This window comes from Phragmites australis, chromosome 9 (genome assembly GCF_958298935.1).
Source record: "Phragmites australis chromosome 9, lpPhrAust1.1, whole genome shotgun sequence".
NCBI classification, from domain to species: Eukaryota; Viridiplantae; Streptophyta; class Magnoliopsida; order Poales; family Poaceae; genus Phragmites; species Phragmites australis.
The window spans coordinates 800,673-827,356 of NC_084929.1; the positions used below are offsets into that span (position 1 = coordinate 800,673).

A 26,684-nucleotide genomic window follows, 5' to 3' on the forward strand; every position below is an offset into this window, starting at 1 on the left:
AAAAGTGCGGATTTGGTAAGCCTACCCACGACAACCCAAAAAGCATCTCTGCCTCGAGGTGAACGAGGCAACCCAACAACAAAGTCCATAATGATATGTTCCCATTTCCATTCTGGGATTTCTAAGGATTGCATTAATCCTGCAGGTCTTTTATGCTCAGTCTTTACTTATTGGCAGACACCACAAGCTGCAATGTACTTAGCAATATCCACTTTCATCCTTCTCCACCAAAATTTTTGCTTTAGATCTCGATACATTTTGGTTTTACCTGGTGAATAGTATAAGGAGTTCGATGAGCTACTCTCAATATATCCATTTTCACATCTACCTTCTGTGGTACATAGAGACGTCCTCTAAAACGTATTGCACCATGTTCATCCACACTAAACTCTTTTGATTTCCCCGCTGAAATTCTCTTTCGAACTTCTAAAAGAAGACGATTATGCTGTTGAGTTTCACGTACATGTTCAGGTATAGCAGATTGGATGATCATTTGAGTTTCTTTCTGCACCATGCCAGCAAAGCAAAAAAAAAAAAAAAAATACCCATCCGATCCAAGTCTGAATGTAAAGACATTATTGCTTAGGTACACCTGTTCTGCTAAGGTGTCGGCTACCACATTTTGCTTTTCCGGGATGATACATCGTCAGATCATAGTCTTTGATTATTTCTAACCATCTTCGCTGTCTCAAATTCAAATCTCTTTGAGTGAAAATATACTTGAGACTCTTATGATCAGTGAAAATATCACATGACTCCCCATACAGGTAATGCCTCCAACTCTTCAAGGCAAAAACCACTGCAGCCAATTCTAAATCATGAGTGGGATAATTCTGTTCATGAGTTTTCAATTGTTTAGAAGCATATGCAATTACCCGACCTTCTTGCTTAAGCACACAGCCAAGTCCGATCCGAGAAGCATCAGTGTAAACTGTGAAACGCTTACCACTCTCGGGCAAAGCCAAAATAGGAGCGTTCGCTAACTCATTCTTCAAAGTTTGGAAATTATTCTCACATTCATCAGTCCATACAGATGGAACACACTTTTCAGTAAGTCTAATCATAGACTTTGCAATAAAAGAAAAACCTTGTATAAAATGTCGGTAATGGCCAACGAATCCAAGAAAACTCCGAATCTCGGTTACATTGGACGATCTTTACCATTTTGTTGCCTTCTCACTCTTAGAAGGGAAAATGAATCCAAGAACATACAACATTTCTGCTAATACTATACCAGCCATTTATGAGACAATCTCTTCGACTAGTTCTAAAATCAAGGCATTAGTTGCCCAAAAATATCCTTTTTGGTGGATGCAATCACACCAAAAATATTATTTGGCTAACTCCATAAACTCGGGTCGAAACCCCCAATAAGAATATAAACCTTCTTCGCTTCAACTTCAACTCCTTCACAGGGAGGATCAATTAAAAACATTTATGGTTCAAGATTAAAGAAACATCAACACTTCACCTCTTCTACCAACATCACTAACTCCAAGAAAAAATACGAGTGTGGGTAGATCTACACAAAAGACAGTCACAACGTTAAGATATAAACCTCCAGTTGGTCACTCTCATCCCGATGTATCACCAAGTCTAGAAGGGGTGATCAGGAGATTACAACCACTTACCTAATTCAATACTTCCAAACATCTAACGACTCATCCTTCATGGTACAAGTTTAGATTTGCACTTTCCAACTTGAATACCAGAACACTTCCATCCAGAGGCAGTTGGACCAATAGGTAAACTGTGTTGACCGGTATATTCAGAAACATGCCAAACTGGCATACTAAAGAACTTCACATCTTGCTCACATTCCCAGGACAGTCATACTATCGGTAACCACGCCACAACTTCTTCAAAGTAAAATTGCATGCAAAAACACATTCTCCTCAAAAGTTGGAAAGACATCGGTTAATCTAACCGACAAGATGATCACTGCGGAAGGCTCATGGAGAGGGTTGAAAATATGACTTCTACAAACTCAACCTTGTTAATCCAACTCCAATTTAGTTTAGAAAACACCATTTGCAACACCAGTTTACCGTCAACGGGTTGAGCGTTAGTATACAATGCTTCTCTCCGGGTCCTTAGAAGGCATACCCTCTCCTAAACAGCAACAAAACTACAAAGATACACCCCAATAGTTCATCCTCTTTCACAACACTCCTTTAAACAGGGGAGCAACCCTTAGCTCCCAAACATAACTCTAATCTCAGCACTTAAATTCTGGAATAAACTCCACTATTTACAATGCTCTTCCCTCAAACCAGAGTTTAGATAAAACCGATTTTAAGCTATTCTCAAAACACGTATTGACATCTTAGCGACCAAGTACGTAGAGTATCGCTTTATGTAACAGCAGATATTTACTCCCAATAGGAACAAACTTCCAGTATGCAAACCTACCCAGACACTTCCTGGCTAAAACTTCAGCTTAGAGAATAAACTGGAGCAACAAACACAAACCTGCTCCATTGCGGGAAAATCTTAAGCCAGGATCTAGCCACTTCTTCAGATCCACTCAATTCATGAAATCTAAGAAAGAAAGTCTCAAAGCAAACCACATACCAAGAACCACTCGAAGAATTACTACAACAGGCTCTAGTGATACCTCCGTTACTTAGCCAGGAAAGATTCAAATAACCCTTATCTTCGGAATCTACTCGGCGAGTAGAATTTATCAGACTCAACTACCAACTCCCATAACGACACGCCAACATAGCACCTCATAATGATGTTATAGGCCACAATTTTTCCGACAACCTCTAAACAACACCAACGCCCTAGGCGTCACTCCACTAGCGTCACTATGACGCGAATCAGTCGCTGCAACGCAATCGATGACTCCAACTCCCATAGCCAGTGGACTCTTCCACAAAGGCTAACTTAACAAAATAACTACCTCAAATAATCATTTCAAAACATGCATAGATATTCCAACCATAAAAGATTATTCTCAGATATTAAAGAAACTGACACATAAGGTATGTAAACATTTCAACTTAAACACGAGGTGTTAACTAATCCTCAAAACATCAACAACTAGGGTACAAGTCTAGCAAAAGATTAGAAAAACTCCCAGAACCCTATTAGGATCTTACTGTCAATACATTTTCACACAATCGGCAAAAAGATTGCCCCGACTCCATGGGGAAAAGAAATCCTACACCATTCTAATGGTTAGGTTGAAAACATTATCACCTTATCTTATATGGTAAGGCACACATCGATCCATTTCTCCGACATTTCGAGAACGAATAGTTAGGGTCAACGACATGGGGGCCAGTCCATCTCGTACCCAAAATATTCGCTCTGTATGTGGATAGTTGGATCGCAAACCTAACTCTTGGTCAACCTCACCTGACAATGCAGAAAAGGCATCATGGGGGCCCTCCACTTAACCCATCTGCAGTGCCATACAACAATTATACTATTGATCCTCTGAAGCTTCTCAGGTTCTAATGGCCAAGGTAACAAATTTAACGCCCTGACAATTTCACCATTCCAACGGAACTGACTCCAACAACTTAACAATATAGATCAATGATAAAACACTAAAGAATATGTGGACAATCAAATAAACAACTTCAATAGTACTTATATGAGATAGTGAACATAAGCGAACAAAGATAAACAAGACGTATGCAATGCAATGCATCCCATACCCATCCTATTTGTGCAAGTGTGTCAGGTTTATCATTCAATTACCTAGGATCTAAAGCCTAGGCTCTGATACCAAGCTGTAACACCCTACTTTACAACCAAGCCTATTTATTAAAAAAAAAGAAATTTTAACAGTATTTCCTCTATAGAGAGGTATAACTGACCACAAGAAATATCACAGGCAGGCAGAAACAGATATAACCAGCATATATATAGAGTCTGCCACGACGCTACCAGCGTCGTACCACAACACAAACAAAAACAAACGATGAACCATCAGACACACCACTTGTATACACCGGTTGAGCTATCGATATCGTGATAAGTTAGTGTGTGCAGCTACCGAGATCCATCCCCAAAATGCACGTCAACATCTAAACATACCTGTAAAGAAAACACGGGTGAGATTCAAAAATCTCAGCAAGTGAAAGGTACTTTAACAAAAAGCTATTTAGCCACAGTTGAATGTGTTAACAATTCTAAATAGAAACTAGTAATGAAACAGACCGCCAACACTAGGAGAAACAGTTATGACTAAGCAAGTCCAACGATAACATTAAACATTTTAACATTCGGTTGGTATAAGCCTTCAGAGCCGCATATATATCTATATACATGCTAACTAAAGGAAATAAGATTTGATATGAATAATTCATTGAATTTCACAAGAAGACATAACCATGCACATGACATGCTCTTCTCACCCTTACCCCTCCTCGGGTAACGTAAGGGTGTGCACCGTACCCCTCCTCGGGTGACATACGGTACTGTACCGGTACGGTCGCGGCCAGAAGACGACGACAAACTTCCAATGCATGAGACATATATGTATGACGTGCTTCAAGCATAACCAACATAACTTCCGGAATATGCTTGAGACTTAAAAAAAAACATTGCATACAACACTAATGCACAACTGCAGAATGGCATATCGTGCCTACTGCACTTCATAAATCAATCATCGAGTAAACTTCTGGAAACGTAAACAACATAGTACTCAGCCCAGAATCAGTCATTCAGATTAGATGAATGCACTGTAATTAAAGAATGTAGGCAACCCAATATTAGGTTAAAGCATAGTCATACAATACATTCACTTGCCTTTACCGACGATGAAGAAAATTCGATCAAGAACGTCCGGAAATAGTACCACCTGTACAGGCATACTATCAGAACTAAAACACATTTAAAACACATAAAATATGAAGCGTCAATTCTACGTCTGAAAACGTCACGTATACGCCTACATTCCGAAAAACTGAACATACAATTGTATCACATGAAATGATACACTATTTTCAATTCAGAGTCGAACTAAAATCTCACTAATTAGACTTCGCTCTGATGATCGAAATAAATACTTCGACTCGGATATCGTATATTCGAATCAATAATGATTATCGAAACGAAACAGACTATTGATCACATGAAATAATACGACAGGAATTGATTGATTTGATTTAATCAAATCACAAATATCCAGAAATTACCGAGAAATCGCCTTCGAAAGATTGACGACGAATCCGACGAAATCCCGAAATTTCCAACTTTTCCTTTTTTTTTCTTTTTTTTTTTCCTTTCTTCCTTCTTCTTTTTTTTTTCTTCTCTTTTCTTTTCTTTTCTCTTTCTTCCTTCTTCCTGCTCTTCGCTCGGCGCTGCTGGCTGCTTGCTTGCTCGCTCTTGCGGCTCTCACACGGTGATGCATGGCACGACGGCGGCGGCGCAGCGCGACAGCGGCGGCGCAGCGCACGCTGCAGCGGCGCGCAGGGGCGTCGGCGAGCAGCACGCACGGCGGCGAGCAGGCGGTGGTGCCGGCGGGCCGGCGGACAGCGAGTAGCAGTAGCGGCGCGGCGGCGGCGCGTAGCAGCTAGCAGCGCACGCACACACGCACGCGCCGGCGAGCAGTCCTGGCAGCAACGCGCAACGCACAGCAACGATACACAGAGAGAGACGAATGCGAGAAGTGTCTGGATGGATTGGGTTGAGGGCCGATCCATCCGGTACTTATCCTTTATTATTTTTTTTATTTTTATTTTTTTTAAAAACAACGAACGGTCTGGATTGATTGGGCTTTCTACGGGTCACAAAATGCCCGGAACGGACATATGAATAGCAAAACGGGTTCGTCTCGACCAGATGAACGCAACCATGGTCTCCGATCGTCCATACGAGCCACGGATCAAAAAGTAAAATTTCGGTCAAAACTCTCTGTTTTTTCTCAAAAAAAATTTGGTATTACAATAAATCAGGAGGAAAATGGTAAACTTCTGTATCAATCTTTAGCCGCGCATGTTGCCGTATGATGAGAAACTGACGATCACTCTGAACTTGGATCAGGTAATGCTATGAGCACTTGCTTTTGTCAAGAAAACCTTGAGCCATACACCAGGAATCAGCTGCTAGTGATTCACTGTTGCAATATCTTCCTACGTGATGCTCCGGCAATAGTTTGCCCCATATCCAGATATGTGGATTATATTGAGTCTGAAAGCTTAAGAAACACTTTTAACTCTTTGTGAGTGAAGTTCATCGGTTCACTGTTACGTGATGCTCCAGCGGCAACAATTGCAATACCAGCACCAATGATCTACACCTCCCTGCAGTTGTCATCTGCTCTCTCTGTCTCTCTCGTTTTGATCCGTATGGCGACGATTCGTGCACAGGTGCGGCAGTCATGTCGCCTCGATCGCACTAGATTCTGCCCGACTGCTGAAGAAGATAATTGCCAGTAGCATCCGAGATTAACTGCGCTGGCTAACCGTAGCGCGACATATTTCAGCACAAAAGCGAGCGTCGGCAGCTGAAATAATTTGGAGCAGAGGAAGGGACGGCTGTCGCTTCAGCTCTGGTACGTGAGCATCTGAATTATCGATCCTCGATCCTGTATCACTAGTCAGTTTGTTTACGCTTAATTTAATCTCAAAAGGCCTCTCTTTTTCAATAGTGAATTGCCCTCCTTTACCCAGCATAAACTGCTCAAAAGTTTCATTTATATTTTGTAACAGTGGGAACCATCAGTCAAGAGCGCTACTAACCTATCTAGGAGTCTAACGAACAATAAATTATTTTGACAGCACCTCTCTTATAACAAGAGGTATACTGACCAAACACCATATAAAGAGAAATAACTATAACATCACACTAGCAAAATTAAACATCCTAGCAAAATGAGCAAAATTAAACATCCTAGCAAACTAACAACAAACCTTAATCATACATCCATACCGCAATAAGACAGATATAACACAACAACTAAGAGACACTAAACTGACATTACAACCTAAAAGACAATGAGTATGTGATCTGTGCAAAAGCCGTACTGCTACGCATCCTGCATGCTTGACGTCACTGCAAGGCGCACCTGGAAAGATAGCAAGCGTGATATTCGAAAATCTTAACAAGTGAATTATTTTAACAAGCTATTAAACTACAGTTGATTAAACATTCATCTTTAACAGAGATATTAAGCTAAACTGGTTAACATTATCTGAAAAACATAAATAAGCCTGACGATACAACATCCACATGCTATCATCTACTGGCTAAGACTTCATCTTAACATTATCATTCAAAATGATATTAAAGACTTCCTGGAATCATAAGATTGACATCGATGCATTTAAAATAAAGACATCCATATGAATACACATGTATGCACATACCATACTTTTTCTCACCTTTACCCCTCATCAGGTAATGTAAGGATGTGTATTGTACCCCTTCTCGAGTAACATACAGTGTTGTATCGGTACGGTCGCGGCCATAAGATATCGACATAACTTCCCGTGCATGAGATGCATATGTATGACATGCTTCATGCATAGGTAACAACATAACTTCCAATATTGCACATTATAGTAAATGAACAACGTACAAGCGACAAAGCTCGCTTATTTTACTGCTTAATTTAAGAATTTAAGTAAACTTCAGAAAGTAAATATTAAGACATCATGCATAATCAAATGACATAATTTTGATATAGGTATATATGTCATGCTTCGTATTCGAGGAATATAAATAATTGCAAGAGAGAAGACATATATCACTTTCTTTACCTCATAACTAGGGAAAATATCAATTTTTTAGAAGGCACAAAATAATCCACATGCTCACATTTAATTTAATAAATTATTAATAAGTGCGGCAATTAAAAGATAGAGGTATACAAATAACAAGTTAAAACGTAACCATCCGCTACATTCACCTGCCTTCACCGACGACGAAAGCGGGAACTAGATATGTCCTCGAGTGGCAACACCTAAACAAGTGTATAAATTAGCACTAAAATACCGCAACAATAAAAGTAAAAGGAGGCACATGCGCATATGACCGAAAATCATGCAAACTCAACAACCGAGGTCTACGAAACTATATCTTCCACTTAGCTTGTAAGACACTAAGCGAAAAATTCCACTAAGGTCAAAGACCACAGAACAAAGCAACGACGCGCTGACTAACTCTTGCCGAGCTACAACACCGATTTAACAATTACTCCCAAAATACTTAACTAAAAAGAAGAAGACCAACGCCAACGGTGAGCTATCAACATGGCCTACAATTTTCATCTTAACCGTATGGTCAAATTTGACACCTATTAAACCTTAATTTCAATTAATCATTACACACTAAATGAAACATCAAAACACTAATCCAATGACGGAAACGATAGTCCCCACACATCTACAAGCTTCTAAGGATTAATTAGAAGTCACCTTCACGTGCCAGAAAGTTAAATCGACGACAGATTCGGTGATTCCCGCGAAAACCCCTCCTCTTCCCTCTTCTTCTTCTTCTTCTTTCTTTTCTTTTCTTTTATTCTTCCTTCCTCTTCTTTTTTCTTCCTTTTTCTTCTTTATTACTAGGCCGGCCCTTGCCTTTGGCCGACACCTCCCTGCTTATCCACCCACGGCCGACGACCTCCAGTCGGCACAACGCGGTGGCCGACGGCTAAGCGTGACAGGGCGACAGCCGACAGACACAACAGACGTCGAGCATGGCTGGGGTGGCGACCTTGGCGGGCGGCAAGCTCGGCCGAGGCGGCTAGGGTTTGGCACAGGTAGCGCTGGGGCGGTCAGGCCAAATGGGTCGGGATTAGGGTGGTAACCGATCCCACCTGATCTTATCTTTTTTTCTTTTATCTAACGGTCTAAATTTATTGGGATCGCTACGGCTTTATCGAGTGTCCAAACGAGACGTCCGATAACAAAACAAAATCGTCTTGACGAGATCTACGTATTCGCGGTCTCCGATCGTCCATCCGAACAACGTATCAAAAAGTCTAAACTTTAACTCCTCACGGGCCATGCGGTTAATATATGAACTTTGGTCATTTTCGGGTATTACATATTTCTCGCATCCACCACCTTCTCCAATCTCCATCGGATTCAAATTCCTGGTGAAATCAAGAGAAATTCTACGATTCGCCATCGAATAACCACTGATTCTACAATTCGCCATCGAATAAATTCTGTTTACTTTTATACCATCGAATAAATGGTTTAGTTCCTTATTTGCCATCGGGTAGTCTGATTTTTGAAAAATTCCGACACTACCCTCCGCGGTACTGTTCCTCCGCTGTACTGTTCAGCTCATTATGAACAGTACCCGATAGCTCAAAAAAGTCAAAAAAATATGTCGATTTTTGTGCACGCTCTATAATTCATAATCAACCCATTTTAACTGTATTCACCTAAAAATACTGTGTAGAATTCAAACTAAAATTTCTCAAAATGTGGTCCTTTTGTAATACTGTGCATTATAAAGAACTCACTTTTTCACCGCGGGAGATAATTTTAGAAATTATTACATCACATTAGAGGAATATTAGTAAATTTTCTCAGATTTTTTGTAAATTTTTATGAGACTTAAAAATTACAAAAAGTTACAAAAGTAGCACATTTTGAAGAATTTTAGTTTGAATTCTACACAGTATTTTTAGGTAAATACAATTAAAATGGATTGATTATGAATTATAGAGCATGCACAAAAATCGACATATTTTTTTTGACTTTTTTGAGTTCTCAGGTACTGTTTATAACGAGCTGAACAGTACCGCGGAGGGTAGTGTCGGAATTTTTAAAAAATCAGACTACCCGATGGCAAATAAGGAACTAAACCATTTATTCGATGGTATAGAAGTAAACAGAATTTATTCGATGACGAATTGTAGAATCAGTGGTTATTCGATAACGAATTATAGAATTTCTCTGGAATCAAAGGGGAACAATAATTTAGAGAGGAGCTACAATAAGGCACAGTTGGCTGCTGTAGCAATTTCACTGTTAAAAAAACTGTAGTATTCACCTTTTGCATTCAACATAGAATTGAATTAACCGTGACTTGCATGCAACTCTTCTTTGTTAAGACATTTTTCTTGCTGCATTGGTCGACAGACACCTACTTATCTAGCTCAAAGTAAAGTACAATTACTGCAGCAAAATGCCCTTTTTCCTTCAGAAAATCAAGAGAAAGAAAGAGCTCTCTCTCTCTCTCTCTATCCTTATTCCTTCTCCCAAAGCAAGTGGTTGTGGTCCCTGGCACACCGGCGTCCATTCTTTTTGGGCAGCGGCTCTTGCGTCGCCATGCGTCTCACCACTACGCCTCCGCCTATTTATACCCCTGCTCGCCCTCCTCATCAGTCATCACAAGCAGCACAAGCACAAGAAGCACTTGTTCTTCAGCTCCTCATCGCAGCAGTACCTGCTTCCTTGCTCGTGTTTGCGAGAATGTCTTGCTGCGGCGGCAACTGCGGGTGCGGCAACGGGTGCGGCGGGTACGAACCTCACTTGTGCTGTGTACATGCAACTAACTCGTAGTGCAGAGAGGTTTCCTGATGATCATCTGTGTATTCACATGCATGCAGATGCAAGATGTTCCCTGATGTGGAGGCCACTGCCACCACCACCACCACCACCATGGTCATTGCTGCTGCCGCCCAGAAGGGGTATGTCTTTGTACACTTGTTAACTGAAAGTCTGAAAGTATTACTAGATCTTTGACAAGATATATCAGAGGAGGAAGAAGCTGACGACATGAGTTTGGTTGCAGGAGTTCTGGCGGGTTCGAGGCCACGGCCGAGAACGGCGGCTGCGACTGCACCACCTGCAAGTGCGGCACCAGCTGCGGCTGCTCCTGCTGCAGCTGCAACTGAGGCGGCCCCGCGCCGCCGCGAGCACGAGGAGGAGACCCCCGCCGGTAGCCAGCGTATTAGTAGTGTCTAAATAAGATCCTGTCAACTGCTGCATCCTGTGTCATCCTGTGTCGCCTGCCCTATCATCTCCTGGGGGTATCTCAATATCTGATGATCGATGATGTCGTCGATCGTGTACTCCTCGTGCCAGCTTTAATATATGTATCCGACCTTTAACTGAACTCTGTGACTGCCGTTTTTCGCCATGCCATAATCGTCCCACTTGCAACCGTCACTCGCCCATATTCGTCGGTCGAAACCGCCGCTCCCCCATATTCGTCGCGTCCTCACGTCTTGGCAATTGCCGTATGTGGCTATAAAATCCAAATCGAACCTTTGGTCGAGGCTCCTCTTAGCCCCACCACGCCCAATCTCTCAAACCTCGCCGGATTTCCTCCACTAGAGCTCCCTCACGCCATCGCCAGACTTCCTCTACTCTCGGCGCCATCGCTGTGCAGCTCTAGCGCTTCACGACACCGTCTGAGCTCAGGACACCGTTCTCCGTCCACATATTAGATGTCCCCGACCAATCCCAGTCGAGTTCTGGCCAACGCAAGGAGCTCTAGCCGTTGCCGAACCTTTCCTGAGCCACGTCGTTGTCGCCGAGCCACCTCAAACTTCGTAGACACCCGTAACCCCGTCAAACGGACTCGCTGTAGATGTATGGTCGCGCTTCGCCACTCGCCGTCGCCTCTCAAGCACCGCAGCGTCTCCTCTACCGACCTCCGGCAGTGCACCGCCATGAAGACCCATCGCTATCGCAGTCCTGAGCAGGAGCCGAGGAAGCCCTCCCTCCACTGTACAATCGTAGATCAATGGTCAAGATTAAAAAGGTGAGATACCCCTTCGCTAGCCAATCAGATAACGCCATATGTCCTCTTTAATAACTGGGTTTATATGAAGCCACGTCAACGCGCCACGTCGGCATCTTTGTCCCACGTGACGGTCTAGTCAGCACAACGTGTCGGAGTTGTCAGCAATCCGAGCCTGTCAGCTTGCTGATGTCAGCGTGACGTAATAATTCAATTTTCTTTAGAAAAATAATTCACAAAAATAGAATGATTTTGAAAATAGGTTTTCTTTTAATAGAAAAATTCCAAAATTTGTTTTATGTTTTAAATAAATGTTTTAGGCTTTTTAAAAATTAAGTTTAATTCTAGAAAATTAGTTTTATGGTTTTTAGTCGTTTAAAAATTCGTTTAGCCATAGCTCAGTGTCATAGCTCTGATTTGGACGATTCATGCACCTAATTTTTTCTAAATTCGTAACCTAGACAGACAACCTTAGCGTTTGTTTGTTGTGTTAGCTTCGTTTTGCGTTTGTTCACAGAAATGGTAATTATTGTAGCAACATAGAATTTAGGGATCCTAACATGATGGTTGACTTGATGATGGTGCAGGAATACACAGTTAGGTTGTGGTTTGTACATATGTAGGACTCTAAGGACCGGTTTATGGACATGTAACCCGACACAACAGCGCAACCACGAGACTTATATGGGTATGGTATGACCAATTAATTAGCCAACCATCCGGTTCTGTAGACACCAGTGGACGATTGAGTGACACAAAAGGGGCATCTGCAGTAATAGATCACTGTTAGCGGTAAAACCTTAGTAGGTGCTTACGTGTCGATGTGAGCTTTAACGATCTTGTAGTGATCTCCTGGCGACACACCATAGGAAGTGTGCGAGTGCTTGGTCAGAACAACAGTATGGAGACTTCCACTTGATAATACGAGTGATGAAATTGTGACTCGTACGTAAAGTGTGCAACATCTGCAGAGTGTAAAACTGATATATCAACCGTGCTCACAGTCAAGAGTGGGCTTGGACTTCTTCATGATTAGTGGATAATCTTGGATGGTTGGTTCTGATAGTCGCGTGGTGGTAACCTGATGAGTTGGTAGCCGGATATAGAATATCTTATGAGTTTTGGTAGTCAGATAGAATCCGATAAGTTATTCTTGTAAAGTCAGTGTTGTCATACATAGTAAATAGGACTGCTATGTCTTTTTAGTCCTAGGTTAGGATGGTATAGATGCAGTAAATCTGAGTCAAGCATTTCTGGTCTTAAGCCCTTATGTCATGCTTTCCCACACTTGCGGAGTACAATATGTAATCATACTTGCTATTTCCAATAATAAATACTGCTCATCTAAAGAAGACTATAAGGAGATCAAGGAAGCTGAAGACGATAACGAAGACATAGCGTCCTAGGTCACGTTGCCCCCAGTCGATTGCATATGGTGTGCCCTGAAGCTTTCATTGGAATTTCCTCATGTTCCTCCGTTATTGTTTAAAACTCCGGTATTTGTTTCAATAAAGTTGTTTTTATGTGATATAGTACTGTTTATCATTAATGATGTCATTACATGTATAATAAAACTGATCCTGACGTATGTATATAGAATACATCTGGTCTGTTCTTTTGGGATCAGGTGTGACAAACTCCTAGCTGTGTCCATGCTTGCTTCTTCTTGATGCTGTTTGAGGTGGTGTTTGATCATGAATGTCTTGTGCTAATTAAGTGGCGTGGTTCAGTGCAAGAAACTCTGAACACAACAACATGTGGACAAACCATCTGAACAACCTGAAAAGAAACGCAGGGACTCTGTCTGATACAACCAAAAAAAGAATATGCTTTATCCTGATCATGTGTAAACAAACTCCTTTCAGTTTAGGCTTGAACCTTTTCAGTATCCATGTCTATGTAACATCATCTGATGATTATCAGTAAGCATTACAGCTTACTGCTCTTAATTTTCTCCTACATCTTACATATGGAATGTGCTGAAAATGTACTAGGATATTTTACAAAATTAGGGAGAGTAACACCATTAAAGTCCAAAATCCAAACAAAGTCTCTACAAACAAGAATTCTGTTTTTCTCATTTTTTTAAAAAAAAGAAAATAATTTTGGGACCTCTGTTTGGTTCTTTCTATCCCTGTACATGTTGTGTTACTATATTTCAGACTTCCAGTTGAATGAATCTTGGAGAATTGACAAAAAGAAATAAGTGAAAGTGGAAACAGATGAAGGGAAAAAAAGTTGCAGAATCTCTGAGCGTCCAGTCTAATCATGTCCAAGCATCCAGCGTGCATGCTCGCGGACCATGCTTTTTAGCGCCTCTCTTCAAGTCAATTAGAATTACAGACAGAATAATTTGACATTTGAAAATAAATAAACTAAATAAGATTCTCTCCCCTTGCTGTAGATCAGCAATAATAGCAACCCGCTGCGTTTTGTTCCTTTTTTCTTCACGTTTAAACTGGGTTTTATATAGAACGTTGGAATCGACATGAGTTCTGCAAGAAAAAATAATGACGCCTCTACAGTTTGTATTGAAATCCTCCTCTGGAACCAAGAAGCCCTTTCGCTTGTCTGGCTTTGTCATCCAGTTAGCAAAACAAAAAAAGATAATTAAGGAGCTATAATTTGTCACTCCATTTGTTGGCAGTTTAGCATTCCATCCGATGTATCATTGACGTCCTGATCCTGGAGACTAAAATTTCAGAGAAGAAATAGGATGGCAAATCTTGAAATGCTACTAGATAGAGTACTGGAAAATCCTCAGTTTTTCTTGTGTAACTTAACGATGAAATTTACGAATCGTTAGGATTTCATCAATCAATACTAAATCAGGTATGACTTATGAGCTGCCTCACCAGTACTATACTCAACATGATCTACAAATAGTCAAACATCAAATAATTTTAGGAAAAATTGGTTTCTTGATACCAAAAGAACCCGATTTTAGGAATATACCACTAATTTTTCTCTGTTCTCTTGTTTACCATTGAAAGGTTACACCGTTTACAAATATACCACTCCATTCACTTCTGTTACAGTTTTTTTTAATTTTTTAATTTTTTTTATCCAGTCAATAAGATGAAATGTCATCTCTACCCTCGTAGCCATTCATTTCAGATCGTTTCTGTCACCAGCCAGCAACCGATCTGCTACTTCCATTGCCATCCGAGCGCCATGAATACGATCGGCAGCTCCACTTGAATCTGAGCACTATGAATTCGATCTGCTACTCCCACTTGAATCCCGATCTGCATTAGAGGGAGGAACCGACAACCTTATTGCCCTGGCCTCATGGGATGCGAATGATCGAGGAGAAGGTCCCACTACAGATGGGCGGAGGCGGCTTGGCTGCGTCGAAGATGAAGCCGACGACCTTGCTGCCATGGCATGGTGGGAGGCAAATGGGTGGAGGAGAAGGCCCGAGGCGGATTGGCGGGGGACCGGCACGGACGAGCGGAGGTGGCTTGGCTGCATCGAAGGCGAAGTCAATGACCCTATGGCCATGGTGTCATGGGAAGCAACGGGTGGAGGAGAAGATCCCGAGCTGGATTGATGGGTGATCGGTGCTGGACGGGTGGAGGTGGCCTGGCTGCGATGGACGGGGGGAGGCTCTTGGTTCCCTTTTTTTTGACCGGCAGCGTTTGCTTTGATGAACATGGAAGAGGGACAGGGGTAACAAAGTCCAAATTGACGCCGTTAATAGTCGAATTGGACTGAGTGATATATTTTTAAACGGCGCAAACTTTCGATGGTACATAAGTGAATCGGAAAAGTTTGATGGTATATTTCTAGAACAGTCATCTTTCGGTGTCATGAAACTAATTTTCCCATAATTTTATTACTATCATGGTACCACTAGTACACCGTCAGTTTTTATCTAACGACGGCATAAGGAACCAGCTAGATCATGCATGTTGCAAGCACAGATCCGCAGGATATTCCCGGTTATTCATCTCCTAGGATTTACTAATATTTCATTCATTCATTGTACACTGCCACACGTATGAATGTCGACATATTGTATACAAGTGAGACCACCTGCTCTTAAAGAAAATTGCGTTTGAATTTGCATGTAATGTCATGTATGCAAGTGGTAGCAATATACAAATACACCAGCCTGGGGATTGACTTGCGGTTGCCCCATCCAATCGCCTGCTTTGTTTAGAGTTAAACCACTGCACAAATTAAAATTAGCTCTTGCAGTGCAGGTGCTGGACACTCTACTTTACTCCTGGTCTGAACTTTCCATGGTAATCAAAGTCAGAACCAGCTGTATGTATTTATGTATGTATGATGATGATGTCTTGCAAATGTGGGCATGGCGTAGCGACAGGGCGATCTTACTTAAAGAAATGCATATATGAGGCCAGATCATGGTCAAGTTCTATTCCAGGGAGTTTCAGCGTTCTGAATTCTGATCAGCAATTTGTTGCATCTCACTGTGTCTGCACTGCCAATTGGTTAATTTGAAGTGGAGTTTCTATCCCATGGAGAGGGAGTCTAGATCATACGGCCACACAGCATTCACGATTTTCTAATTGGCAACTGGACTCAACTACTCATGTGAAGTTTCAGTGATGCATGATGGCATGAGGCATCCTGACTAACCAACCAATGGTTCCTATCTTATTCCTTGAGGATCCACATGATGAAATCAAACAGTCATATATCTTTATCAGATATTGCTCAACCCTTTGATGAGAAGATGAGAGAAGAAACATGAAACAAATAAAAGGTATGACTTTCCATCTCTCGGATAGACAGACAGGGACAAAAGCTTTTGGTGTCCCTTGATCCTTTGCAATTAAGAATTGGGGTTTGATTAGAAAGTCAATGGTTTTTAGCTAAGTGAAAACTAAGCAATTTTTGGTGTAGACGCTAGCTATTGTACTCTTTTGATGCCAAATTTTCTTAATATATTAATGATAAATCATCATCACTATTGGTTGTTACTGCTAATCTTAACGATTTTCGCATATAGTGTCATTTGAGCATGAATTGCAAAATCAATAGAAAAGATGACGAAATCAGATAAATTTGGATTTCATTGGAAAAGAAGCAACCATTCACCAAATGTGGGCCACCTAGGACCTAGACCAGGAGGTTGCCATGCAGCACTGGGTCTAGTGCAATGTGGCACTAATTTCTAGGATGCCCTCTTGGCCCATCTAGGGTCAGTTTTTCCTCTCGTGCAAGTCTTTTAGAAGTTGCCACAACCCATCGCTAGAGATATTTTGAAAGCATCAATATGGGATCTTATCCTCATAAGTCTCTCTTAGAAAAACTACTGTCATTAGGACCATATAAAAACCTTATAATATATTCTAGAAGAGAGAAGTGGCCTAATAGGAGGCGGTGGCCACCAACGCAAGGGGTGGTGTGTGCCACATGACACCACACCCTGTGCCAGGCGGCAACCCTAGGTTTAGCCCCTAGCGGCCGCAACCGCCTTACAACACTATAAAAGGGGACACCCTCTACACATTCCAGGCATCGAAGATCTTAAGTCCAATGCCAATCTCAATGGAACTCACACTGCCTTAGCTATAGTTGTCTAAGCTAGTCAGGGGCGGAGCTACTATAATTCAAGGGTATTCAACTGAATACCCATTATTTTTGGTAATTTTTTGATACATATAGATGATAGTTGACAAATATTTTGATATCTATGTTGTAAGTTTTGAGCGCCAATAGACAATAAAAAATCCTCCCGCACAGGAAGCACCCACCCTATGCCCAATTGCCCCACTCATACCACTCTAACATTCGTAGCCCCATCCCTCAAGTCCATTACGTCATTCCCTAGTTTTGCACCCGCACGATAAATTCTCAATTTTCTTTTTTGAAAGCAAATAATTCCCTATCTCACTTTTGTTGATGTTGTTATGATGGTGTAGAAAAATAATATAAATGTTATGGTTGACTTTTAAAAATTGTTCAAATGAATTTGATCTTCTAACTCTTGTTTTGGGCCGGTGAACTAGGTCAAATTGTAAATGTTCTATATGCATTAATGTAATGCGTTTCACTACCTTTCATTTAGTATTGGACAATCGGTGGGTACAAATTTTTTTTTTTTTTACTTGGCGCTACCTCACACCCATCGCATAGTGTATTATACTAGATTTAATCAAAATAGCTTCTCGCGCTAAAAGCTAAGATTTACGAAAAAAATTCTTTTGCGCTATTGTGCATCGATTAGTGATTACATTAAAATTAAATATTTTTAATAACTTGGAATGCCCATTCTTAAAATCCTGGCTCCGCCACTGAGGCTAGTTAGGATAGTCTAGATGATCAAAGGTCTAATTAGATCAAGGTTCAGAGCCCAATCTAATCACCCTGAAGATCCAATAGTATTTTACTCTTCAAAAACAAAGTCAACTTAGCTGAAGGAAAAAGATAATGGCACAGACAAGAAATCAAAAGGAAGAGATATATCCTGGTCAACTCCATAAACAAACCTTATTAGCTCATGGCAATGTCAACGCCTCCCATTCCCTCTTGCCGCCCATTTTTGCCCCAGCGACTTCGACGCGTTGTCTATCTCTTCTCGTTGTCGTCATGGGTAATCGCGTGGCGAGACTGGCGACGCCGTGCTTCGCAGCAGGCGACGAGGCGCGCGGTCACCACGGTGACGGCTCGGCGGCGGACGTGTACACCACCGCGGCTGCCGATGATGGCAGCAGCATCGGCCATATTCTGAGCTTCGACGGCCGCGAGGGCCCGGCCTTTGCCGGTGCCATCCACGGCGTCTTGCTGCCGTCGAACCAGTCCACGGTGGGCTCCTCCGGCGGCTCCATTCTGTACGATCAGATGTCGTTCTCCGGCTCGTCGTCGTTCGACAGCTCCAACTCGTTCTCCTTCCGGACGCTCCAGCCGCGGGAGTACTCGGGTCCGCTGGAGTACAGCACGTCGCCATCGACGTCGGCGACAACCTCCGGCGTGTCGATATCGCGTCAGCCCCTGCGCACCGACGAGCAAATCCTCGCGGACCTCTACGCGACGCGGCACCGGCGCCAGTGCCAGGCGTCCAAGAGCCCACTTCTCGGCGGCCTCCGCAAGGCCATCGCGTCGGTGCTGCGTGCCGGCCCGTGCGTATCCCCACAGACACAGAGGAAGCAAGACCGCGAGCCTGTCGTTGCGGTCGGCAACGGCGGCAACATCGGCGCGATCAAGAGCAACGGGGAGACGGACGAAGGCGCGGCGAGGGTGCAGTGGGCGCGTGGGAAGGCCGGGGAGGATAGGGTGCACGTCGTTGTGTCGGAGGAGCACGGCTGGATATTCGTCGGCATCTACGATGGATTCAACGGGCCCGACGCCACTGACTACCTCCTCGCCAACCTGTACGCGGCCGTGTGCCGCGAGCTCGACGGCATGCTCGCGGAGGACGAGCTCAATAGGCCCGACGGGCAGCCACCGCGGTGCAACGGCGCCGGGACCGGCCTCAGCGCCGCACAGCACCACCAGGTGCTCGACGCGCTGGCGCACGCGCTGAGGAGCACGGAAGCGGGGTACTTCGCGGAGGCGGAGGCGCGCGCCTCGGAGAACCCGGAGCTGGCGATGATGGGGTCGTGCGTGCTGGTGGTGCTGACGAAGGGCCCCGACGTGTACGTGATGAACGTCGGGGACAGCCGCGCCGTGCTGGCGCGACAGGCCGAGCCCGACCTGTCTCATGTAGTCATGCCGCGGCAGGACGGGGGCGACCTCTCCGGCGTCAAGGAGGAGATCAAGCGGCAGTTGGACGCGTGCGACATGGGGGAGCTCGCTGCGCTGCAGCTCACCATGGACCACAGCACCAACGTCTACAAGGTGATGAATATAATGATGGTCACCAACCAGTCCATCGTTTGCTCTCACTATGCATGCTTTGTACTAGCAAGCATGCCATCGACTTTCTCACCATGAATCGTGAAGCTTTCATTCTTAATTCTTGCAGGAGACAAGAAGGATAAGGAGTGAGCATCAAGATGATCCAGCCTGCATTGCGAATGGCAGGGTGAAGGGTTCTTTGAAGGTGACAAGAGCATTTGGAGCCGGCTACCTAAAGGAGGTGTGTGTACTGTCCTTAAATTACCCCCTCTGAATAACTGTAAATTAAGCTCAAGTAAGATAGCACGTTCATTGATCCATTGGCTGAAATCCAGTAAAATTCCATTCGCCATTGATCAAAGAGAGTTTGGAATCGCAGCCCAGGTGGAACAAAGCTCTCCTGGAAGTTTTCCGGGTGGACTACATTGGGACATCGCCCTATATCACCTGCCGGCCCTGCCTTCGGCACCATCGCCTTTCCTCACGAGACAAGTTCCTGATCCTCTCTTCCGATGGCCTCTACGATTACTTCACCAACGAGGAGGTGGTGGTGCAGGTGGAGGCGTTCACCACCAAGTACCCCGATGAAGACCCTGCCAAGTACCTCAGTCATGAGATCCTCCTCCGTGCCGCGAACCAAGCCGGTAACTAATCCTGCGTGTTCTAGAAAAAAATCCAAAGGAAAAAAAATCATCGAATAAAATAATAATGAGTCTATATGATTGTTTTGTGTGACGATGTAGGAATGGGGTTCCATGAGTTGCTTGAGGTACAACAAGGGGACCGGAGGCGATACCACGATGATGTCTCCATCATCATCATCTCATTGGAAGGGAAGATATGGAGGTCCTAGGTTTATGGATTAGTCATTTTTTATGACAGGCATTGTAGTGGTAGAGCGCATTATATCGATCCACATAGCACATTGTAAAAAAAAGGATTGACTCCTAAGGAGAGTAGTACACTGAAACATTTTGGCGGCAGTTTCTCTTGTTTGAATTGAGTTGACACAGATCCTTAATTTTAGCTTCCAAGGAATACAGGATATATTTTGCATACACCACATTCAACCAATTAATACAACCTCTCTATAAAAAAGCCCAGCCCATGCCCTCGCTGGCGGGCCACACGACCAAGAACGCCGCACCCACAAGGCCCAAGCTGATTGGCTATGCCCTCGGCTTTTCACTTCCCCGCTCTGCTGCCGTCTACGTCGTCGCCCTTGCTTCTCACAAGTTTTTATTATTTAATATTTTTAAATCAAAAAATGCAGATATATACATATGTTTTGAAAAAATTGCAAACCCTATGGCTACATGTCACCCTTCCATGGGTGACAAGTACCTATAAATTTTTTAATGGCCCGTCTTCCGCATCGCCCTTGCTTCTCATGAGTTTTTATTATTTTATATTTTTAAATCAAAAACTGCAGGTATATACATACATTTTGAAAAAATTGCAAACCCTATGGCTACATGTCGCTCTTCCAATGAGCGACAGGTACATATAATTTTTTTAATGGAATTAGGAATGGTTTTAAATTAGAAAATTCTGTTTTTTAGACTGGATTGTTTTTGAGATATTTGACATCGCAATGATGACAAAACCATTGCTTAGAGTCCTATGTTGCAATGCTGACATTGGATTGAAGTTGGAAATATAAATTGTATGTAGGATACTAACATAATAGAATAGATGTGCATAATATCCGATAAAAGCAACATACTCATTAAAGTAATCCCTAAATCCTAAATGTGCCCCCGCTTCGAAACGATCTCCATATGCTCATACGGTTTTGACACCTGGTAACCTCGTGCTCTCACGTGGTCCACTGAGTATGAGAGTGGGTCGAGCGGGACGGCTATCCACGAAGGTCGGTTGCTGGGAGCTGGCATCGCGTAGTCATCCTAGGTCTGTTGTGTGCCTACGGGAGGTGTGACGCTTAAATGGGAGTCTCCATTCTCCTCCTGTGTATGACTCGGCCTGAGGAAGGTGTCAAAGCTAGCCGAGTAGTCCGTGGTACCCTCCTTGATGACCTTCTCTAGGTACCCCATCGTCGCTTGTATGTCATCAAAAAAATTATTAATCTCTGCATATGGTTTGCAGAGCAAAACATGTTAACAACAATTACGAATGAGAAATTAATGAAGTACATAATGTATTATTGGCATAATTACATATATCTTCGGCACTAGCGTAAGACGGCTTGGAGGAGATACCGCCGTAGTGCTCGCCAGAACTAGTGTAAGATGGTCTGGAGGAGCTACCGTCGTAATGCTCACCGGCACCGGTGTAAGACGGTTTGGAGGAGTGACCACCGTAGTGCTAACCGGCACCAGTGTAAGATGACCCATAGTAGCCGCCGCCGTAGTGCTTAGTGTACGTCGTATGTAGTGACGGGTGAGGCCTAGACATGAACGTTGCTAAGGGGTAAGGACTCGAAGCAGCGATCGTCATCATCATAGAGGGGTGAGTGGGTCGAATAGGAGGCGTCTGATTCGGTCGAGTAGTGGGTGGTCGATGAGCAATGTCCACAGCGGACCTTGAAGTGAGCATCTTCATGATCTTGTGTGTCTTCTCGTAGATCTTGTGGAACACCCTACATATCAGTGTATAGCCACTCGATGTTAGTATCAGCCTTCACTCCTATCTGGTGCACGATGTCCCTATGCGAACAAATGTTTACGTAGGTTGGCACAAATTCTTTGTAAGTTAGATTTAGGATATAATTATTGTTGATGTCAAAGAAACGTACCGTCAATGAGCAAGCCTAGTCTAATATAAAAAACTTTGGTCTAATATTACTAAATTCTAGATCTGATATTTAAACTATGTCCAAAATTAGATCTGATGTCTGACCTAACTGGTTTAGACAAAAAATATTAATATCAGAATATTTATCTCCAACACTGAAGGATTCAAGTAGGACTTCGCCACTCTCCCCACCCTTCCCACCCTTTCCTCTCCCCTCTCTTTACGCTGACTGCAAATAAACCAAATGGGCCAGTAGCTTGTGGAGAGGCTAGTCACGCCAATTTATATTTTATAGAATAACCTATCACCTATTATAACCATTGCCTCAGCCACCCGTTAGAAAGTCGCTGACAATAAAAAATCATAGATTTGTAATTTTTCAAAATAGAAGTATATATTTGTAATTTTTCAAAATAGAAGTATATATTTGTAATTTTTTATTTAAAAAATAAAAAAAAATCCACTGCTCACGAACTGCCCCTCTGGTGGCGCCGCCGCGCTGCTCCTCGCGCTCTCCTACTGCGCCTCCCCGTGCCACCCGCAACCTCCTCTCCCTCCTCCGCCCTCGTCGAGCTCACCATCTTTCGCCGCGCCGAGGAGAAGGGCGCGCGTCAGTTCCCACTCCCCACTTCCCCTGCCGTTTTCAAATTCCAGCACAGCACTGGCTAATCAACCAGCCATTAGTATGCTGCTACGAGTTGTGTTTAATCAGGATTCCGTCTCGGGGGGTTTTGCAGTGTGCTTGGATGGGAGCTCGCCCGGGTACCATTTGCAGAGAGGGTCTGGGAGTGGATCGCAGAGCTGGCTCATCCACTTGGAGGTAGGTCAAGTTTTCAGTCGAGTACAGATTTTGATACAAACTCGTGCACTTGTTCCTCTCCAAGTTTGTTTGGACAATGCATGCGTTGTGAATCTGAAATTCAGGTACCAAAATGTGTTTACAAGTAACAACTGGCTGTCGCTTATGCTGTTTCATAATGATAGGCTCACGATTTGGTTATTTGTGTATTCATGAAATGGAAGACCTAGAATGGTTTTTGCAAAGCCTATGCTTCGGTCCATACATTTATGTAGCAGTGTGATTGGTTACGTACAAATGGAGCACCATAGGGCTTTTCATTCGCAGCGAAACATAGTGTTGTGGTATCCGTAATTAGCGTCATCATGTTTTTCCAATGGATACTTGCTAACTGATCTGGGAAGTGATACTTTCCACTACAATATAATTGTCTGTTGTTGCAGTGCTTCTGTTTCCTGAACTCTATGTTTCGTGAACTTGGGTGGCGGTTGGTGCCGTAATCTGAAGTCATGTGTCTCACGTAAGAAATCGATGTTGGGTTCATCCCAGTAAATGGAACGCCAGGTTGAGTTTGCCGGGATCTTGAGCGATGATAAATCTCAGAACCCTGGTGTTGAAGTTTCCTGTCCATCAGATGTTTGTTCCCTTTCTTTATGACGTGTTTCTGCGTCCAAATTGCAATATTGCACACATTAGTATATCTTCAGACTGCAATACTCTGCCTGCAGCAAAGTTTTTTTCTTTTTTGAAACAACGGCAGGAGCTCTGTCGATTTTATTAGACTAGAAGGAAAAAAGAGTCCTGAGAGGAAAGAGAAAAAAGAAGAAGCAAACAACAGGGCCCTCCCTACAAAGGCCATAAAGCTCAGCTAAAAACTCCAACTACAGGGGGCCTGAGGGGATTGCCCTGAGAGAAACTCTGCTCAAAGGCAGCTACTGGCATGCGCCCAGTATCGACCTGAAACCTACACCTCAACGCAATAACATAGCCCTGTGAAACTCTTCAAGATGGTCCGATGTTTTCTGAGCTACTTGGAGAGCGTCTGTTGATTTGTTTTGAAAAATTCTACGATTTCTCTCCTTCCAAATGTTCCACCAAAAGATTATAATCACGCCGTTGAAATCTCATCTCAGTTGCTTATCGATTTTGTTTGATGCTGCCTTCCACCAATTGCTCAGAGTTTAGAACTGAGAGAATGGCGGCATGCCGTTTAGACTTAGTCTTTGAGAGATAAGCAACCAAACTTTCTTTGTGAAAATGCAATCTTTGCACAGATGTATTGGGGTTTCATCTTCTTGATCACATAGAGGGCATATTCGATTCCGGGGCCAACCTCTTTTCGCCAAATTATCTGTAGTAAGAATTTTATTTTACAAGAGAATCCATGAGAAAAGTTTGCATTTTTGTTCGGTTCTTGCTTTCCATACTTGTTGCATGTTGTGCTTCTTTGTTAGCCCCACAAATTGAATTTTGTATGCACTTTAGGTGGAGTATTTGTCATTTGTCATCCATCTCCAGGTTAAGGTATCTTTTATACCTGGCTATAGCATTACGCCTCTAAAATGTGTCCACAAGCTTGTAATTTGGTTAAGTTCTTCATTGATCTCAATAGACTCGATGTAACCAATCCATCAGTGATCAGTAAGGTCATCCTTGACTGTAAAATTTTTTCTTCTAGATTTTGCATAAATGAGTGACGCGATGTTTCTTGGGGCTTGTCCCTAGAGTCAACTTGGTTGCCAAAAGCAAGGCATTGGAAGGCCCTTCCAAGGTTTATCTTCATCTTGCCACTCATACCAAAGCCAACGTAATCTGAGGGCCCTTGAAAATTTGTGCAATTTCTGGATTCCTAAGCCTCCTAATTCCTTTGGCTTGGTGACTATTGCCCAATTAACAAGACAATGGCCTCCTGAGACATGGTCTGGAGCTTCCCCTCGCCAAAGAAAGTTGTGCATCAAACGGTCAATCTTCTTTGAAAGCCATTTTTGAGAGACAAGACCGTTAGATGATATGTTGGTTGTGCTGACAAAACGAATTTGACCAAAGTTTCACGGTCTGCAAGGGAGAAGAACTTTCCTTGCCAACCTAGCAGTTTATCACTTATTTTGTCAAGAAGAAGCTGGATGTTGACCCTTTTAAGCTTTCTTATATGGATTGGAAGGCTAAGATACTTGCACGGGAAAGTCTCTACTTTGCCAGAGAGGCCTCGTAGAATATTGTCCAAAGGGAGTTCTTGGCTTTGGATAGGGTAGATCTCTGTTTTGCTTAGTTTTGTCACAAGACCAGAGCATCTTTCGAAGGCATCCAGGATCTGCAGCAAAGCTTCCAGCTCATTTTTATCTGGATTCGCGAAGAGCGTAACATCATAGGCATATAGCGAATATCTGAGCTTTGCTTGGCCCGGTAGAAGGGGTCTAAGAATTTGGAGATGCGCCGCTTTAGCGATCATCCGTTGTAGAGGGTCAATAGCCAAAATAAAGAGCATCAACGATAAAAGATCTCCTTGGCGTTACATGCAAGGAGAATTCCCCGCTAGTACCCTGGGCAGGAAGCTCAGCAAAACTGTCAAAGAAATCTGGGCCAAGGGTCTCCAAGATGAGTTGATTGTTCTAAGAGTGGATCTTTGTTTTCTAAAGGCAAACAATAGTTTCCTGATCTTTGTTTCCAACACCGAGGAGGTTCACGGCAAGAAGCTACTCTGTGATCCGGGGAGAAGCAATCCAGGCACCTCCTCTGAGCTCTCTTAAGGAAGGTCTTCTTCCTGAGCATCTTCTCCTCTGCATAAAGACAGTTAACCACCGAAGGACAGGGCAGTGAATGAAGCCTCAGTTTTCTCCACCAATACCGCCGACAGACCAAACTCCAACTGTCATCAAAGGCCACTAGGGCTTTGCCTCGAGCCCTTCGAACGTTTGCTACAGCGGATTGTGCAGAGGGGGGATCCAAGCTGTGAGGCTAACATGGTTGCTGAAGGTCCGTGCTGCTTGAATGCTGGGAGGCTTTTGCGCTGTGCTGAAGCTCTGGGTTGCTGAACTCTGATATCTGAAAGCAGGCCAACGAAGAACCAGCATTGAGGTCGAATTGAAGACAAAGGAGATCTTGAGGGAGATCTCCCTCTCTTCCGGTGGTAACTCTGTCCTGTCGCATCTAGGAACTACCTCCCGCCGCGGAGCCATGGTGAGATGGCCTTGGCCTCGTCCACTGTCCCGCGGAGCAGTGAATGCTCTGACCCGGACCGCCGTATTCCCTTGCTGAAGAAGGGGGCAAGCCGTTTCCGCGCGGCGGACGCAAGACCCCAGAAGAACGCACTGAACCACGATCTGAAGGGTGGTTGGGAGCAGAAAGGCATGTCACTGGAGCTCCTTGGTCGGCGAGAGAAGATTAAGTGTCTTGCGGATAGCTGTTTTTTCCTTGATGTGTATGTTTCCACATTGCCTTTGACTATTGTTAATATTTTTGCCATTTACTCGATTATTTTTTCACATGTGCTGTGTGGTTTATTTATTCACATGCATGTATATAGTTACTTTACATCCTAGTGATAGTCTGAACTCGGAAGGAAGGTTCCAAAACCCGCCGGTAACCTGAAATCCCGGTGGGTAGCAGGATTTAACAAACTGATTGGATTTAGAGAATTGGAGTGCTACTT

General features: G+C 43.4%; 3 protein-coding genes across 5 annotated transcripts; 2 read left to right on the forward strand and 1 right to left on the reverse strand.

Moving 5' to 3' along the window:
- Positions 1 to 3,863: 3,863 nt before the first annotated feature.
- LOC133928283 (uncharacterized) lies at positions 3,864 to 5,719 on the reverse strand. 3 transcript variants are annotated; one of them, XR_009911424.1, is made up of 3 exons: positions 5,160 to 5,705; positions 4,611 to 4,822; positions 3,864 to 4,053 (listed from the first exon to the last, which is right to left on the reverse strand). XR_009911424.1 is itself a non-coding variant. In XM_062374543.1 (3 exons), exons 1-3 carry the CDS (start codon positions 5,664 to 5,666, stop codon positions 4,037 to 4,039), a joined length of 576 nt encoding a protein of 191 aa, XP_062230527.1. In that variant the 5' UTR covers positions 5,667 to 5,717; the 3' UTR covers positions 3,864 to 4,036. The 3 variants fall into 3 exon arrangements, 2 of the variants coding, with proteins under 2 accessions (XP_062230527.1, XP_062230526.1); XM_062374543.1 differs by having other exon boundaries at positions 4,771 to 4,822; positions 5,160 to 5,717; XM_062374542.1 differs by lacking the exon at positions 3,864 to 4,053 and having other exon boundaries at positions 4,073 to 4,642; positions 4,771 to 4,822; positions 5,160 to 5,719.
- A 4,591-nt stretch (positions 5,720 to 10,310) lies between these two features.
- On the forward strand, positions 10,311 to 11,040 carry LOC133929658 (metallothionein-like protein 2C). Its single transcript, XM_062376451.1, has 3 exons — positions 10,311 to 10,441; positions 10,532 to 10,612; positions 10,717 to 11,040. Exons 1-3 carry the CDS (start codon positions 10,395 to 10,397, stop codon positions 10,817 to 10,819), a joined length of 231 nt encoding a protein of 76 aa, XP_062232435.1. The 5' UTR covers positions 10,311 to 10,394; the 3' UTR covers positions 10,820 to 11,040.
- A 7,194-nt stretch (positions 11,041 to 18,234) lies between these two features.
- LOC133929722 (putative protein phosphatase 2C 46) lies at positions 18,235 to 20,487 on the forward strand. Its single transcript, XM_062376506.1, has 4 exons — positions 18,235 to 19,482; positions 19,610 to 19,723; positions 19,862 to 20,126; positions 20,226 to 20,487. Exons 1-4 carry the CDS (start codon positions 18,235 to 18,237, stop codon positions 20,333 to 20,335), a joined length of 1,737 nt encoding a protein of 578 aa, XP_062232490.1. The 3' UTR covers positions 20,336 to 20,487.
- Positions 20,488 to 26,684: the final 6,197 nt, after the last annotated feature.